This window comes from Plectropomus leopardus, chromosome 23 (assembly GCF_026936395.1).
Source record: "Plectropomus leopardus strain MGB_pleo_1.0 chromosome 23, ASM2693639v1, whole genome shotgun sequence".
Lineage (NCBI taxonomy): Eukaryota > Metazoa > Chordata > Actinopteri > Perciformes > Serranidae > Plectropomus > Plectropomus leopardus.
Window position 1 is genome coordinate 1,892,587 of NC_142198.1, and position 15,649 is coordinate 1,908,235.

Genomic DNA, 15,649 nt, shown 5'->3' on the forward strand with positions numbered 1-15,649 from the left:
TTGCAAGTTAGAAGGTAAAAGCCCTTATCATTTACCATAATGTCTGTTGGACTGTCAGTGTCCAGCAGTGGCACCAAAGATATATCAGGCACAGATGGATGATTAAGTGTGTTCCTATCACTCCATCCAGTTAAACTGACAGAGGAAAGAACATCAGGATATCAGTTGTCACTCTTTAAAATTTAATGACACTGCACCAACCTTAAGCTGAAGAAATCCTTGGGTAGGAACGCTCTCAAACATGTACATGACCTCTGAAGGAGGAGTGTCAGTGTCCTGTGCAAACAGCGTGACACTGGAAATAAGCTTGACTTCCCCTGGCTCCACCTGCAGTCCATTATTCCTGAAGGGCAAAACATTGAGACAATGTCAGTAACTTTTCCACAATGACAAATGTAAACAGAGGTGGAGATTTTATGCTGCCTCCACGTGCTCCACGGAAATATAGTATCTACTGTATACAAGTTATGAGCACATAAATGGCTCTCCAAGTTGTTATTACAAGTGTGAAATTGGGAAATTTCGATGATACCTGAATTGCCAAGTTTGCGAGACGTTTTGAGGGCAGCAGCATTGAAAAATTATATTCTGTTATTTTGTTTCCCGTAACTACCATTTACTTTAGTTGCACATTCCCCTTTGTGCATCTGTTTCCTTTGTTCCACATGCAATCAACATAATTAACATGCACAATTCTTAGTGTACTGTTTCTGTGGCACTTTAAGATATTTTTTGGTTGGAAGTGACTGTGATCAATCTTTTTCATTGGCATCTCTATATTCTAATTACTTTCTTTAATGGTTGAACAAGCTAACTCCTTTTATTGACACATGTATGACTTATATTGACTCTTTAACTTAAACTTTTACTGTTGATTGGGATTGATTTTAATCAAGTTTGGTTGTGTGCTACTATGATGCTCTATATGTCTGTTTTTTTATTTTTTAAATTGTTTGTACTGCCAACTGCAGTAAATTTCCCCTTGAGGACAAAAATAGCAATAATAGCTTTGAACTCTGAACTGAACTCTAGTGCATTATGGATCTCCATATTTCAAGTTCAATGACAGTGACTTAACTTGACCAATACGGCATGCACCATCGTTTTAAACTCTCACATTAAAGCAGCTGTTTTTCGTTGCAGTCACCTCTGTAACACCTTCAGCCCTACTTCACTGAGACAACACAAACATGATGCCAGCTAGATAAGCAAATATTTGCTAATTACAATGTTATTTAAGCTTATGAAAAAATGAAAACATCAACTACATACCTGATACCTGTTCTATGTGCTTTCCTCTGCCACTGAAGCACAAAGAAGCTCTGTGCTACTTACTTTTGGTAAAACATCAGCCACAAAAAAAACAACCTTTTTACTTCCTGCGTCCATGTTTGTTGCTTTTTTCTGGCCAGAGCACTTGAATGCGTCTATGTCTTGATTTCAGAGGAGCACCTGAAGGCAGCATTAGTCTAACCTGATGACCCGAGGCTCCTCGTCATTGACTGGCAGCACTTTAACCAGCACTTGTCTCTGGAGTTGGTGCCTGCCATCAGTCAGCTGGATGGTGAAACTGTCCTCCATGTTCTCCGAGTCATCGTGCATGTACATGAGGTCCATACCTGAAAGCAAATGATCAAACACATTTATTTAACTTAAAGAACTGACTGAACACCTGCAGGATCATGCCCAGGCTGTCAAATCATGACACTTTGTCTCTCAACTTTATTCTACTGTGTTTTTGTGTCTAACAGAGGTTCTCTGGTGTCCTCAGAAATTAAAGTTCAATCAGCACAGTCTCAAGATCAGTGTTAAAAAGTCAGTATCTGACCAAATGTTTTCTGTTCCTGAGATATGATAATGAATAGTGGCCAGAAAAGTGGATTTGTAGAACATTATGATGTAAAAGCGTAGCTGACCTTTGACCTTTTGAATATTAAATTTCACCACTTCCTCAATTTATCTTATGAGACATTTGTGTGAAATTTTGATATAATTATCAATTGAATTCATGAGTTATGGCCAAACATTTGCTTTGTGAGGTCACACTGACCTTTGTCCTTTGACCACCAAATTGTCATCAGTTAATTCTTGAGTCCAAGTGAATGTTGGTGATTTGAAGAAATTCCCTCAAGGTGAGATATAGTGTTTTTGAGAATGGGAAAAAGCAGGGTCCAACTGGATGTTTGTGCCAGATTCAAAGAAATTCACCCCTGGTATCCTTGAGATATTGAAATCATGAGAATAAGATGGACGGATGGACAATCGGACAACCCGAAAACATAATTACTCCAGCTATTACCTGCCCAAAGGCATAATAAAACTGCATCATAACTAATTATTTTGTCAGTTTACCACAGCAACCCATGCAGATAGTCATTATTGTAATTTAATTGTTCAGTTCAACGACATCTATTGAATGTCTCCCTGTCCTGGAAGAGGGATCCCTCATCATCCTCTACCGCTCTTCCTGAGGTTTCTTCCATTTTTTTTCCCCCGTTTCAGGGGTTCTTTTTTGGGAGTTTTTCCTTAGGTGATGTGAAGGTCTCTAGAGCCCTCTGAGGCAAACTCTGTTTTGTGATAATGGGCTTTATAAATGAAATTGATTTGACTTGACTTGACAGTGTGAACCGTGTTATTTTCCTTAAATGTCTGAGATCTGAGAGGAGCGTTAGTCTTCAGCGGAAAACTCCAATGCCATATTTCCCATAGGAGATGAATGCAGTATAAGACTTAAACCAGGCAAAAGCTACACTAAGATAAAGTGTAACCCATAGCAGATTAATTATCAATAATCTAAACAGCTCTAGCATTGATATGTGAAGAGTACCATTAGAAAGATCTGTCATCGTGAAGTCCATCACAGGGGACCGAGGACTGGCCTCTCGTCTCCTGTAGAGCAGCTGTTCACTGCTGTGGCTGATGATGCTGCCGTGCTGTGGGGCTCTGACCACACTGAAGCGCAGGACATTCTTGGGGACATCCAGATCCATCACGTGCAAAACTGAAGAGTCCAGCTGCGTCATTTCTCCTTCTCGTACCTCAACACAGAGCAACATCCATGGATCATGTTTGTAGCAAAATCTGATGGGAAAGACTCATTTCCAGTAGTGACACTAGCTGTAAAAACTTACTGTGATGCTCCGAGCCACAAACTGTGGCTCCTCGTCGTTGGTCGGGTTAATAATGATGTAGAAGGGGACGTTGGCGGAGCTGTGTTTGCCGTCAGATACACAGAGCATGAATTGATCAGCTGTGGGCTCCATCCTATGGTGTCTGGACTGGACGTAGTTCACATGGCCGGAAATAATGTCTTTATATGAAAAAGAAGCTGTAGAAAAGGAGGTTAGACAGAAGAACACATAAATACTTGGTTTTCTTTCCTTCTATCTGATGGTGATATCAGAGCTGGCCCCGACTTCTCTGGGGCCCTCATCAAAATTAATAATGGGCCCTCCTAACTGACCTGAGAGCTATGTAAACCTTTGCTATTCACAAATATTGTACCTTTTACTGCATTACATCATTTGACAGCTTTAGTTACAAGTTACCTTTGAGATTACAATTTTATCTTTTATGGAATGGGAAAATTATATTTTTCAGATGAACTATTTTGAAAAAAATCTCTTGGTATCTATAATGTGAAAAGTTTTGTTTGTAGAGATGCACCTTTTTCACAGGACAGCTCCATTAAAAATATAAAATGGTCTTGTTTCATATAATGCAAGACTGTAGATTAAACTACCCAGCAGGATATAAAGTAGGCTTGTTAAAATGAGCTCAACCTTAAATGTCTGCAGCAGTCAAATGCAGAACCTCAAATAGCAATAATATTAAACCCAAAACATCAGACATAATAGTAAAACAATGAGGCCCATTTCACTGCACAATGACTACTTTGACTCTGGGTACTTCAAGTACATTTTGCTTATAATTCATACTTCCATTGGGGAACCGTTTTGAACACAGGACTTTTATTTCTAGTGAAAAAGGAATTTAAGCTGCTTTAACTTAAGTAGCTAAATGATAAGAATATTTTTCCACCTAAATAAACATTGACTGACAGACTTAGTTGGCTAATCATTGTCCTGTTTGAATATTATGTGCAGCGAGGAGGAAGAGGCCTGATAAGCCTACACATTGTCTGGACTGAGCCCACACAAGTTAGTGCTGGAAGGCCAGTTTTTTTCTTTTTGTTTGTTTGTTTGTTTTTGTGCATGCACACATTTATGCACGCTGCCTCACGTGCCTCAAGCTTAATTATATTCACATACTGCCGTCTTTTGTCCTTTATTAAGGTAAAAAATGGTTATATTTTACTCTCTGTCCATCTCAACTAATGTTAGCAAGACAGAGGACAGAGATATTCACTAACTCTGCAAGCTAGTATAGCCTACCTGAACTTAACGGGGCCCTATTATGCTTTTGGGTTTTTCCCTTTTATTTGTTGTTTTGTGTAGCATTTTTGTGCTTGTAAAAGGTCTCAATGTACTAAAACCCAAAGTTCGAGCCATAGGGAGCTTTCACTGCTCCTAAACTGCCTTAAACAGCTTGTTTGAGTTTGTGTTTACCTCCATAACAATGTGACATCACAATGTAACAAACAGAAGTTGCTTATAATGCGCATCAAGTGAGTCAGCTGACCAATAAGAGCAGACTGGGCTTCTCAAGAGGCGGGACATAAGCTCAGACAGACTGTTTCACAAAGAGGTGCTGCAGCAGAGGGTAGTATGAGACACATTTTGTGTCTCGAGCATTTAAATATGTAAACTTATTCTTGTAGACTCCCAAAATACAAATATAATCCCCAAAAATGAGCATAATAGGGCCGCTTTAACCTCCTTGTTTCTTTAAAATAAAAGTATTGGCTTCCATTTAGTAAGATTTTTTAAAAGTCACAGTAATTTTAACCCTTTCAAAGCACAGCTTTTATTCAATGTCCTTTGTGGTGGACATCAGGACTTACTAACCTCTATTTGTTATACACCAGGGAGCAGAGGGCTAAGTGAGGCAGAAAGGATTTTGTTAAAATTGTGGAAGGAAATTGTGATGTAGAGCTGTCTGAGGTGGAGGAGGGCCAGAGAGAGGAGGAAGATGAAAGTTCAGAGGAGGATGCTGCAACTGTTGAGGAAGCTGAGCCTGAGCCAGGGAAAAGCGATGATACACACCGTGTGTTATGGATCAAGAGCAATGTGTAAGCTAGGGTTTTGAAGTTTATTGCTATAGAAAAGAGAAAGGAAATGAAACTGCAAAGAGTTTATTTGTTGTAAATTCAAGTATTGAAACATTTTTCAGTGTTCTGCTAATTTTACATTTTTTATTCAAATGTTTATTGTTGTTGTATTGTTGTACATTGTTGACCTTATTGTCAGGACCCGTGAAGTTTGATTTGTTGTGTTGTGTTTCCTGTTTGTCTTTTATTTTATTTCCCTGTGTGGTATTGACCCTCGCCTGTTTTTGATCTGCCTGTTTTTGATCTGCCTGTTTTTGATCTGGCCTGGTAATCCTCTGTTCTGCTCTGTGGGTCCAGTCTGCCTGACTCTGACACTGATTGCTGGCTGGCACCTTTTAATCTTTTGCCTTTTTACATTGACAAATTGCATGAATATAGGTCAAATTGAAATGTGCCGATGTTTTAACTCCTAAACAGATGTGTTTTCTTCATGTAACTGTCTTCATTTTAATGTTCATGACATGGAAAGAATTTTAAAAGAAATCCACTCAAAAATGAATTCAATATCATAAAATTACATCATTACATTTTGTATGAGGCAAGTCCCGATGTCCTCTACAAGAAAAAAAAATTGTTGCAAAATGTTTCTTTCAACCACAATGCTTAAATTATCATTAAAAAAAATAGAAAAAGCAAAACCTTTTTTCCTCTGGGTCCTCAGGAGGTTAATATTGCTGTTTATTGCTTAAATCACACTGGGGAAGGAACGACACAAGTTTACCTGACTGCTGCTCCCTCAATTGACCTATCGCTAAGCCCCGTCCCCTTAGCTCTCTCAGACAACCAATTGGTGTGCTGCCTAACCTACCAATGGCAGCTGTCAGTGTCGAAGACCTATCCAAAGATGCTATACAGAACTTTTGGGGACGGAATCTCCTTCTTTCACACAGAAGTCATCAAAGGGATCTTCAATATGTGCCATTTTAAAAAGATTGCTTGTGTTTTTGCTCTTGTGTGCAAAAAAGTTTTTGCATTCATGGCAACGAGTGGAATCGCCATCAACTCTTGAGAAGTTTAACCAGACTTCGGAGCATGTTAATAAGAGCGGAACTGGTGTGTGAGGGGGAGGCACGGTGTGTGTGTGTCAGAGCTAAACCCGCCCCTCGCACATGCAGCAGGCTCTGACACATAGAGCTCTCCTCCGGACTGAGGAGCAAAAATGGACAACAGACGAATGTTTTAATCTTGCTGCAAATTAGAAGCACAGATAGTGAGATAAAAACTGTAAAAAAAAAAAAATTTAAAAAAAAAAACATTATGTAATCTTACAAAACCAGAGATACGTTTTCTTAAAATCCTCAAGACTGATAGCAGAACTGTTAACGTTGGAGCTCATTGAGCCGCTTTAATAATTCAGCACCGGAGCCCATTTAATATTGAGTTTCAGTACCCACCCCTTTTGATGTTATAGGGGTGGGACATAATGCGGACATAATGTATGAAGTTATGCACACGTCACTTTGCAGCAAATTTTGATATCACAATGTTGCTTTACTTTAGAACATCTTCAGACATCCTTGTTTATGTTCTTTACTAAAGAAACATAAGCCACACAGCTGATCCAAAGGACACATTTTGCTCTTTGCTCTGTTTATGTGAGGTTTAAGGACAGGGGATAAAATACACTCCATTCTCTCGCCTCTCAGGATACCTCAGTGTTACATTTACCCCATGCACATTGTTTGACCATTTTTTAAGCTATAATTGCATAAATTTAAAACAAATTGCAAGAAAACCAATATTCCTGTGACCTTTCTATGGAGGTCTGAGAGCAGTATGTCCATGTGCATTGTGTAGCTGCGCGAAATGTGATTAGCTCTTGGCATTTGAGGGCGGGGCTTAGCCATAGGTCAATTCAATCTCGTTGTTTTTTTCTCTTCTCATGACCAGAAGGATAGTGACGCCTCAGACTCTCATCTCTCAGCTGTAAACACTGACAAATGCTTTGAGAGGAGGGGGACGTAGGCCCTTGCTCACCCCATGGGGCCCCACGCACACGTAGCTTGCATAGTGTGCGTATAGGGACGGCCAGGTTACATACATCACAATGCTTACCTATGCTTATGCCTGTGTTGCTTTTCTCAAAGCCAGGGCTTGGCAGGACATTTTCAATGTAGCCAAACTGAGGCGGAGATACCAGGCTGACCACCAGATTGTCCAGGACAGTGTCCACGTCAGAGGCCTTCAGATGAGATTCGGTTATCTGGGCAGACCCGCCTTCATCCACCGTAAAGATGTCTCCTACAGACAAAAAAGTTCAAATCATGCTAACATATCATGCTCATTTAACTAACACATGACCACAGTATCTGTATACTGGTTGTAGGCCAAAGAATTGGTGGCCTTATCCTTTCAAAGTTGTCCTCAATTTAGTGTAACTTTTTTAGCCACTTGGATTAAGGCTATCTCCACAACATCGTCAGCCAGCGTGGATATTATTAGCTTATATAGTTCACACACTGACAGGTTGCCTGTTTACATCTTGCAGACACAGAAAAACATCAGCATTTATTTGGAAGTTTTTTGGGTTCATCTGTTAAGTTTAAGTCCAGTTCTCATTCATTTTAGCTCTGCTGTGGTCTCAAGTCATTTTTTTCAGGGGGTGATGTTGCTGCTAGCTAATGTTCCACTTCTCTCCAAGCTTTTCAGATGCTACTAAATTTAAAGGTTTTTGTGGATATAAGAATGCAGATGTGTCTTGGGGGAGTATTGTGTCTTTCTCAAGCTAAATCAAAACAACAACGACAAAACCAACAACAAATTAGCATTAATGTATAAATTAAATCACAAAATTAAGTTGAGATAAGTTTGTTCAAATGCTGACCAGGTTGGGGATTTGAGTATATGGGGACGTATATTTACATCACATTTTTAAGCATTTGTGAGACACACTCACAGTCTGTGTAATATGTTTTGTCATACGTATCAAATTTATGTATAAGATTGCAACCTATCGAGAAATACTCAACCTTTTTTTTTTTATTACATTACATCATTACATCATGAAATTCATTATACTAATAAGTCAGGAACATTCCAGGTCAAATGTAGATTTAAAAGAAAAAAAAATTATACGTAGTTTAAGAAAAAAAACAAATAATTCTAAATTAAACACATTTATTTTTCCAGAGCTGATGATAAAAGTAGCTTAAGAGTGAGCCATCTCGCTGCCTTCTCACCCCCAAAGTTGCTCATGTGTAGTACTGATAGAGCTGTCAGAAACCTCAAGATAAGAGCATTTTGTGTTTGCATTTTGCATTGGTCTTACCACACATTGATTCAAACTCAATCTGACGCTATAGTGAAATGAGAGAAACAAAGTTTTCTATATGAATTAACAAAAGGTTAGGCTTCAATTTCACTACACGTGGTGCTCTGCTGTGCTGTCTTCTCAAGAAGAGTTTTCATGGTGCACTATACCGCATGAGGGTGTGGTGCTCTGAATAACCCAGCGGTACATTCAGAGCACCACAGCCCTCCTAATTTTTAAATGATCCAGTTTCTGCCGGAGTGTGCTCGCAGGCTTGGAGTGCGAACGCACCCAACTGTTGACCGAGTGTTTCTCCAACCATTATATTGTGAGGGCGATCCCCCTGCACCGCCAAAAAGTCAAATATATTTTTTTAATATACAGCACCAAATCATAACAGATGTTATATAAGGTCATGTTTCATAAAGAACAGATCTTTACTGTTTTATTATTATTTATTATGTTTTATTCAATAATCAAATAGACTTATGTTATCTATATAATTTACGTGTCAGTCTCTATTGCGTTGCTGTCAATTCTCTTTCCCCTGGCACGCACACACATATGCACACACATCCACAGTCAGATAGAGCAGAGCAGAGGACAGATTCTACACGTGTTAAGTAAGTGTATTGCAAAGCAATGAGACTTTTGCGAGTGATATATCACCTGACAAAGACAAACAGTCTAACATCAAATGAGTAAATCATGAATAGAGAGATGTCGACCCCGAACGCCTGGAAAACAAGTGAAAAAAATCGGCATTTCTTTAGACACAGGATGACAGGCTTAGATCCAACTTAGCTGTCAGAGAAGAAATACTCCCTGCTCTAAAAGACTGAAGTACATCAATACATAATTAAGCTATAGATTTATATGATAGTGATGAATTCAAGTTTTTATTATTGGTATCATTATTAAGTTTTCATTATTGGTTGGTGATAGCAGCCAAAAAATGGTTGACCAATGGAGTGAAATGGCCCACCTGTTGTTAGAGAAGGTGGTTGGCTGTCGACTGGAAACACAGTGATGTGCAGGTCATATACTGGCAGACTGTCTCGTAGCTGAGTTCTGCCTCTGGTCCTGGAGGGGTTTTCCTCGCCACAGCACAGAGGAGAGTTTTCTGTTTCGCCATCAGAAATAACAAAGGTGATGGTGTCATGGCGAGGAGTGAGTCCGATCTCCAGTCCTACAACCACAATCATATAAAGCACCTTGAGAGACACTTCCCATTGTACTGCGTATATACGTGCTCATTGTACCAGGATTGAAATGATAATGACAGAGTTGGTCTAAGTATCATTGCATATATACACTGAATCAGTGTCTTCACTTTTAAAGGTCCAGTTTCATTTTTTGGGATTCAAAAATGAAACAAATCAGACATACCTTAGCTGAAGGACATTGGTAATGCATTTTATTGGTCCCAGAACAGTCACTAACTCCTCAACCTTACCAACCCACCTGTGTGTCTGTAGCTGATGATCCCTGCAGTGATGTCTGCCTGGATGAAGCCATCAACCACTACAGAGTTCCGGAGCACCACGCCGTGATACGGCTGCCGGGCAATCAGGAAGGCCAGGCTGCTGTTGTCGCTGTCGGCATCAGTGGCGTAGATATACTCAGTCGTGATGACTATTTCCTGTCCCTCTGCACAGCTGAGAACTGGTTTCAAACCAGCAGCCAACACAGGGACCTCATCATTGATGGGCAACACCTGGAGATAACATGTAGTTGCTTAGTAAAACAATTCATGCTTGAGTTTTTACTTTCTTTTCTCACCACAGAGAAAGACTGAGAGTGGAAAGCCAATAAAGATTGTAAAGTTGTGTTACCTTTACTTGCAGAACAAAAGTGACTGAGTTGGTGCCATCTGTTGCAGTGAATTCAAGGCTGTCCTCTACAGTTTCTGAGCTGTCGTGATTGTACCTGATAGATAATGACAGACAAAATGAAAATTCTCTGAGTGAGGAAATAAGCATAAGTCTGACATGTGATTCCAATGAAAAAATCTGTACTAAACAGTTTTGGTATCTGATTACTTGTTGCCAGCTCCCACCATCCATCCTGAAAAAAAATTCAAAAGAAAAGAAATCTAGCTGGTGACACTTGGCAAGAATGTTTATCTATAAACTTACACTGCTTTTTTAAGAACACATGGTGATAAATTATATGATCAAAAGTTTCATTGAGGGTCGCCTGGAGGCTCAGTGGATAGAACAACACCCCATGTATACAGGCTGTGTCCTCACCGCCACAGGTTCAAGTCCGGCCTCAGCCCTTTGCTGCATGTCTCCCCCTTTCACGCTCACATTGTCCTGTCAATTAAAGACAACAAAAGGCCCAAAAAATAATCTTGAAAAAAACAAAAAAAACCCTTTAACTGATCTTACTATATTATTGACGTCAGCCACAAGCACTAAAGACAAGTATACACCATGCAATTTTAGCCTGATTTTGACATCTTTTACCTACACAACTCATTTTAGAGCCAGACCAAATTTCAGCCTCACAGAGGCCAGGTTGGTTGAGCTTTCACTATTGCATGCATGTCTCTTTGATGTTTCCTCCTCTTCCAAGTGCGCTTATAGGGCCGATGGGAGTGGAGGTGGATTTTCTTTCTACACCTTACAATGTGTTTTGCCTAAACCTAATCATCCAAGACTTTTTTGTTTTTTTAAAGATTATTTTGGGGGCTTTTATTGCCTTTAATGGACAGGACAGTTTAAGCTTGAAAGGGGGAGAGAGAGAGAAAGAGGGTGCGACATGGAGCAAAGGGTCAAGGCTGGAATCGAACCCACAGCCACTGCGGCGAGGATACAACGGGGCGCCGCTCTATCCACCAAACACCCCATCTGTGACTTTTTTGTCTAATCCTACCCATCATGACAGTTGAGGGGATGACATGCAGTAAAGGGCAGTAAAGTAAAGTGGGCTGCTGCGGCAAGGACATTGCCTTCATCCATGGAGTGCCTGCTCTATCCACTGAGCCACCGGACACCCCAGGTACTTGTGATTTTTACTTTTCTTTTAGCTCTGTGTAAGTCTTTACCAACTCCTGAGAAAAGTATCTGGCAGTTTGATTGCCAAAGGATAAGCAATAATAACTTGACAACTTGATGGATGTTGATGCTGTGTTTCGCTCTGCCCTCTAGTGCTGAAAAATCACTGAAAGTAATTTTGAGCCAAAAACTGTTATGGCTGTCCCCAGTTTATTACATACCGCTGTACAATCTAATGCAATCCATCAGCCCTCTGTGAAGTTTGGTGTGAAGATTTTGTTCACATAGTGTCAGAGAGGAGTATATTAAATGAATTGCACTTGTATAGTGCTTTTCTAGTCTTCTGACCACTCACAGCGCTTTCACCCATTCACCCATTCACACACTGGTGTACAAGGTGCCACCTGCTACTCTCAGTAGCCATTCACATGCATTCACACTTGCAGCATCAGGCTTTTTCAGGCATTTTTTTGGATTCATCATCTTGCCCAAGGATATTTTGACATGTTGATTGGAGGAGCCAGGGACTGAACCCCTGACCTTCTGATTAAAGGACAACCTGCTCTACCTCTAAGCCACAGCTGCCAAATTCTATACTTTTTCTTTAGACTGTAGTTTATCAGTTGTAGAAGTACTGTTGTATTGAACTGAGAAAAATGTCTCCAAGTATGTGAATATGCTTTATGACTACAACGTTTTTATCCATATGTATTTAGAGTTATTGGTGTAAAGCTGACATAAAACGAAGAAACAAATGAAGGAAGGTGTCTGACCTAATTTGAAGGCTTCTTAGGTCTTGCACAGTGAAAGTGTGCCCTGGTTTTAGTGGAAGGCTGCCCAGCTGCAGAGCTCCATGCTGTGGCTCCCTCTGAAGCTTCATCCGCAGGGCTTCTTCGCTAGAGTCCACGTCTGACAGCAGTAAGTGTTCAGGGCCCAGCCTGCACTGTCCTCCCTCATCTACAGTGAGAGGACTGGTAATGACCTGAAACAGAACGCATCAACATTCTTTCCATATATTCACTTATTCACATGGAAGAAATGAAGTAGGTGTGTTTGGTGCAGTTCTCTTTCTCACCTGTGGTGGCTGGTTATCCACCGGTATCACAGTGACGTTAAAGCAGATCCCAGTAACAGTTTTGCCCAGGTGGTTGGTTACAGAGAGAACAAACTGAATATACTGGGGGTAAGGGCCTATGTCCATGACTGGAGGCATATAGGCTACCTTCATGAAGTTCACTGCATGCTGGAAACAAACAACAGAATATGACAGATGGAATATGACCTTTTAGATATAAAATGCCATCACTTTATCACTTTATGCTATTTGATAATTTTGTCATAATCAGTATACAGATTCTTGAGTTATGGCCAAAAACATGTTTTCCAAGTTCATGGTGACTTTGGCCTTTGACCATCAAATTTGAATCACTTCATCCTTGAGTCCAAGTGGACATTTGTGCCAATTTTAAAGAAATCCCCACAAGGCCCTCTTAATACATCATGTTAACAAGAATGGTACGTACGGACAGAAAACTTAACAGATAAACTGTGGCTTGCCTGCAAAAGTGAACAACTGCAGGGGGGTTACAGCAGGAGGGAGTGACAAAAAGTTTCAAGTCGGACAGTTTTCTGACTTTTCCAGAAGCCACTTTCACACTAACATCCTGGAACTGTTTATGTTTTATGATAGTGTTATCAAATCTGTATGCAGTTATGTTCAGAAGTTTACATACCCTGGCAGAATTTGTGATTTTTTGGCCATTTTTCAGAGAATATGAATGATAACACAAAAACTTTTCTTTCAGTCATGGTTAGTGGTTGGGTGAAGCCATTTATTATCAAACAATTGTGTTTGCTCTTTTTAATCATAATGACAACAGAAACTACCCAAATGACCCTGATCAAAAGTTTACATATCCTAGTTCTTAGTAACATGTAATGCCCCCTTTAACATCAATGACAGCTTAAAGTCTTTTGTGGTAGTAGTTCGATGAGGCACTTTATTTTCTCAGATGGTAAAGCTGCCCATTCTTTCTGGCAAAAAGCCTCAAGTTCCTGTAAATTCTTGGGCTGTCTTGCCCAAATGTAATGTTTATGGTTGTGGCCATGAAGTTTGATTTTGGTCTCATCACTCCAAATAACTTTGTTCCAGAAGTTTTGAGGCTTGTCTCTGTGCTCTTTGGTATACTGTAAGCGGACTACTTTGTGGCATTAGTGTAGTAATGGCTTTCATCTGGCGACTCCACCATGCAGCCCATTTTCCTTCAAGCGCCTCCTTATTGTGCATCTTGAAATAGTCATACCATTTTTTTCAGAGAGTCCTGTATGTCAGCTGAAGGTATTTGTGGGTTTTTCTTTGCATCCCAAACAATAGGAGCTGCCTGACCTTGGCTTGGTTTCAACAAAGCCCCTCATTTTCCATTTCATAATTCGAGGTCAACTACCTTCTCCTGCAGATATTTTGATAATTCTTTTGCTTTCCCCATGGCTCACAATCTAACAACATCAGTGCAGCACTGGATGAAACATGCAGGGGTCTGTCAGGAGCCCAGAAACTCACCAACCTTTTATACACACACACACTAATTAGAATAAAACAGATCACAGGTGAGCATGGTTACCCTTAGTAGCCATTTAAACCCGTGTGTGTCAGCTTGTGTGTATGTTATCAGGCCAAAACCTCCAGGGTATGTAAACTTTTGATCAGGATCATTATGATTTTAAAATAGCATACACAATAGTTTGATAATAAACGGCTTCACCCAACTGCTAACCATGAGTAAAAGAAAGGTTTTTATATTATTATTCATATTCTCTGAAAAATGGCCAAAAAATCATAAATTCTGCCAGGGTATGTAAACTTATGAGCACAACTGTACGTTTGTTCACAGACTCCAAGTTTTATGATTACGAAACTGTAACCAATTAAAACCTTATGCGAGTGATCTGTGAATTCTGTTCAGACTCATCACCCTTTAACTATATAAATAAATCATCAGCGTACCATCAGCCACCTTGATCTCTCAAGATTATTGTCGTCCACTTTAGCATGACGTGATTGCCCGTGATCAAATCCTTGCCAATCTGGCTCAGGTTGAACAAGCCTGGATTTAACCACCATGAAGTCACCTATTGAAATGTGGCCTTGAGTTTCACATTTTGTCTGTTAACATCTTTTTTTTTTTTCCGAGTCAGAGATGATCATATTTTGACAAAAGGGGGAAGAGCTAAGACTAATGCTAGCTGTTAGCTTAGTTAGCCCATTGCATTTTAAGCTATTTTGAAAATTTGATGATTGATAATGCTAACATCAATGTTTGCTAGCTAAAATCAAGCTTAAAATCATTGAATTAAAATGTTCTCAGAAAAACTTAACATCTGACTCCTGAAAAAGGTCTTTTAGTGCAACCAAATACTGATATATTAAGAATAAGATATATTTAACCAACCAAAACATTACACTTAACTTCCATGGACTGAAAACACACTGCTATCGTGACAACTGGAGCTACACCTATACTCTGTGGATCTGGGGTTGCACTGGTTACAGTTACATTACCTAACAAACACTGTTGAGACCTATGGAAACATAAGGAAAACACCTGTCACTTAAAGCAGCCTCTCCCTTAGACATGTGTAACTTTTTACCTTCATAAAATGTAAACAGGTGAGTTATAGAAAATTCAACCCCCATACAGCTGTCATGAAGAAATAAATTAGTTATAGAGACCAAAATTTTTTTAGTACCTGGCTGTAAACATATATTTATGCTGTAAAACAGGACATTTTAAAATGGTGGTCCATGGTATTGACTCACTCTTTTTTTTTTTTTTTAATTTTTCTTTTTATCCTGTCCTGTTCGGCAGCTTAGGCATGCAGTATGAGTATTGACTCACTCTTGGAGCCAGCCTCAAGTGGACATGTGAGGAGCTGCAGTTTGTGGCGATTCCACACTGTCTTCATTTCTCACCCGCAGAAATTGCCGCTTGGGTCTCATTTCATGTGCTTATAATGTATTCCTGAGTAAAAACTAAAATAATTACCTGTGTGAAGAGCCTCAGCATTGGTGCGTTGGAATCTTTGGTGAATTTGGGTATGCTGTCGACTAAGAACAACCTCCCAGCATCAGGACTGCTGCTCAGGGAGATAACAGATGATTCAGACAGA

The 15,649-nt window shown here is 39.8% G+C and overlaps 1 protein-coding gene across 1 annotated transcript in view; it reads right to left on the reverse strand.

The window, feature by feature from the left end:
• Positions 1-15,649, reverse strand: part of frem1a (Fras1 related extracellular matrix 1a) — a 68,309-nt gene that overhangs the window by 15,842 nt on the left and 36,818 nt on the right. Inside the window, exons 12-22 of the mRNA XM_088073325.1 lie at positions 15,526-15,616; positions 12,558-12,725; positions 12,256-12,464; positions 10,316-10,409; positions 9,945-10,197; positions 9,466-9,669; positions 7,286-7,471; positions 3,132-3,328; positions 2,828-3,038; positions 1,475-1,619; positions 202-343 (exon numbers count right to left, since the gene is read on the reverse strand). Of these exons, the coding sequence (XP_087929451.1) occupies positions 202-343; positions 1,475-1,619; positions 2,828-3,038; positions 3,132-3,328; positions 7,286-7,471; positions 9,466-9,669; positions 9,945-10,197; positions 10,316-10,409; positions 12,256-12,464; positions 12,558-12,725; positions 15,526-15,616 (1,900 nt within the window). The remainder of the gene's footprint in view (positions 1-201; positions 344-1,474; positions 1,620-2,827; positions 3,039-3,131; positions 3,329-7,285; positions 7,472-9,465; positions 9,670-9,944; positions 10,198-10,315; positions 10,410-12,255; positions 12,465-12,557; positions 12,726-15,525; positions 15,617-15,649) is intronic.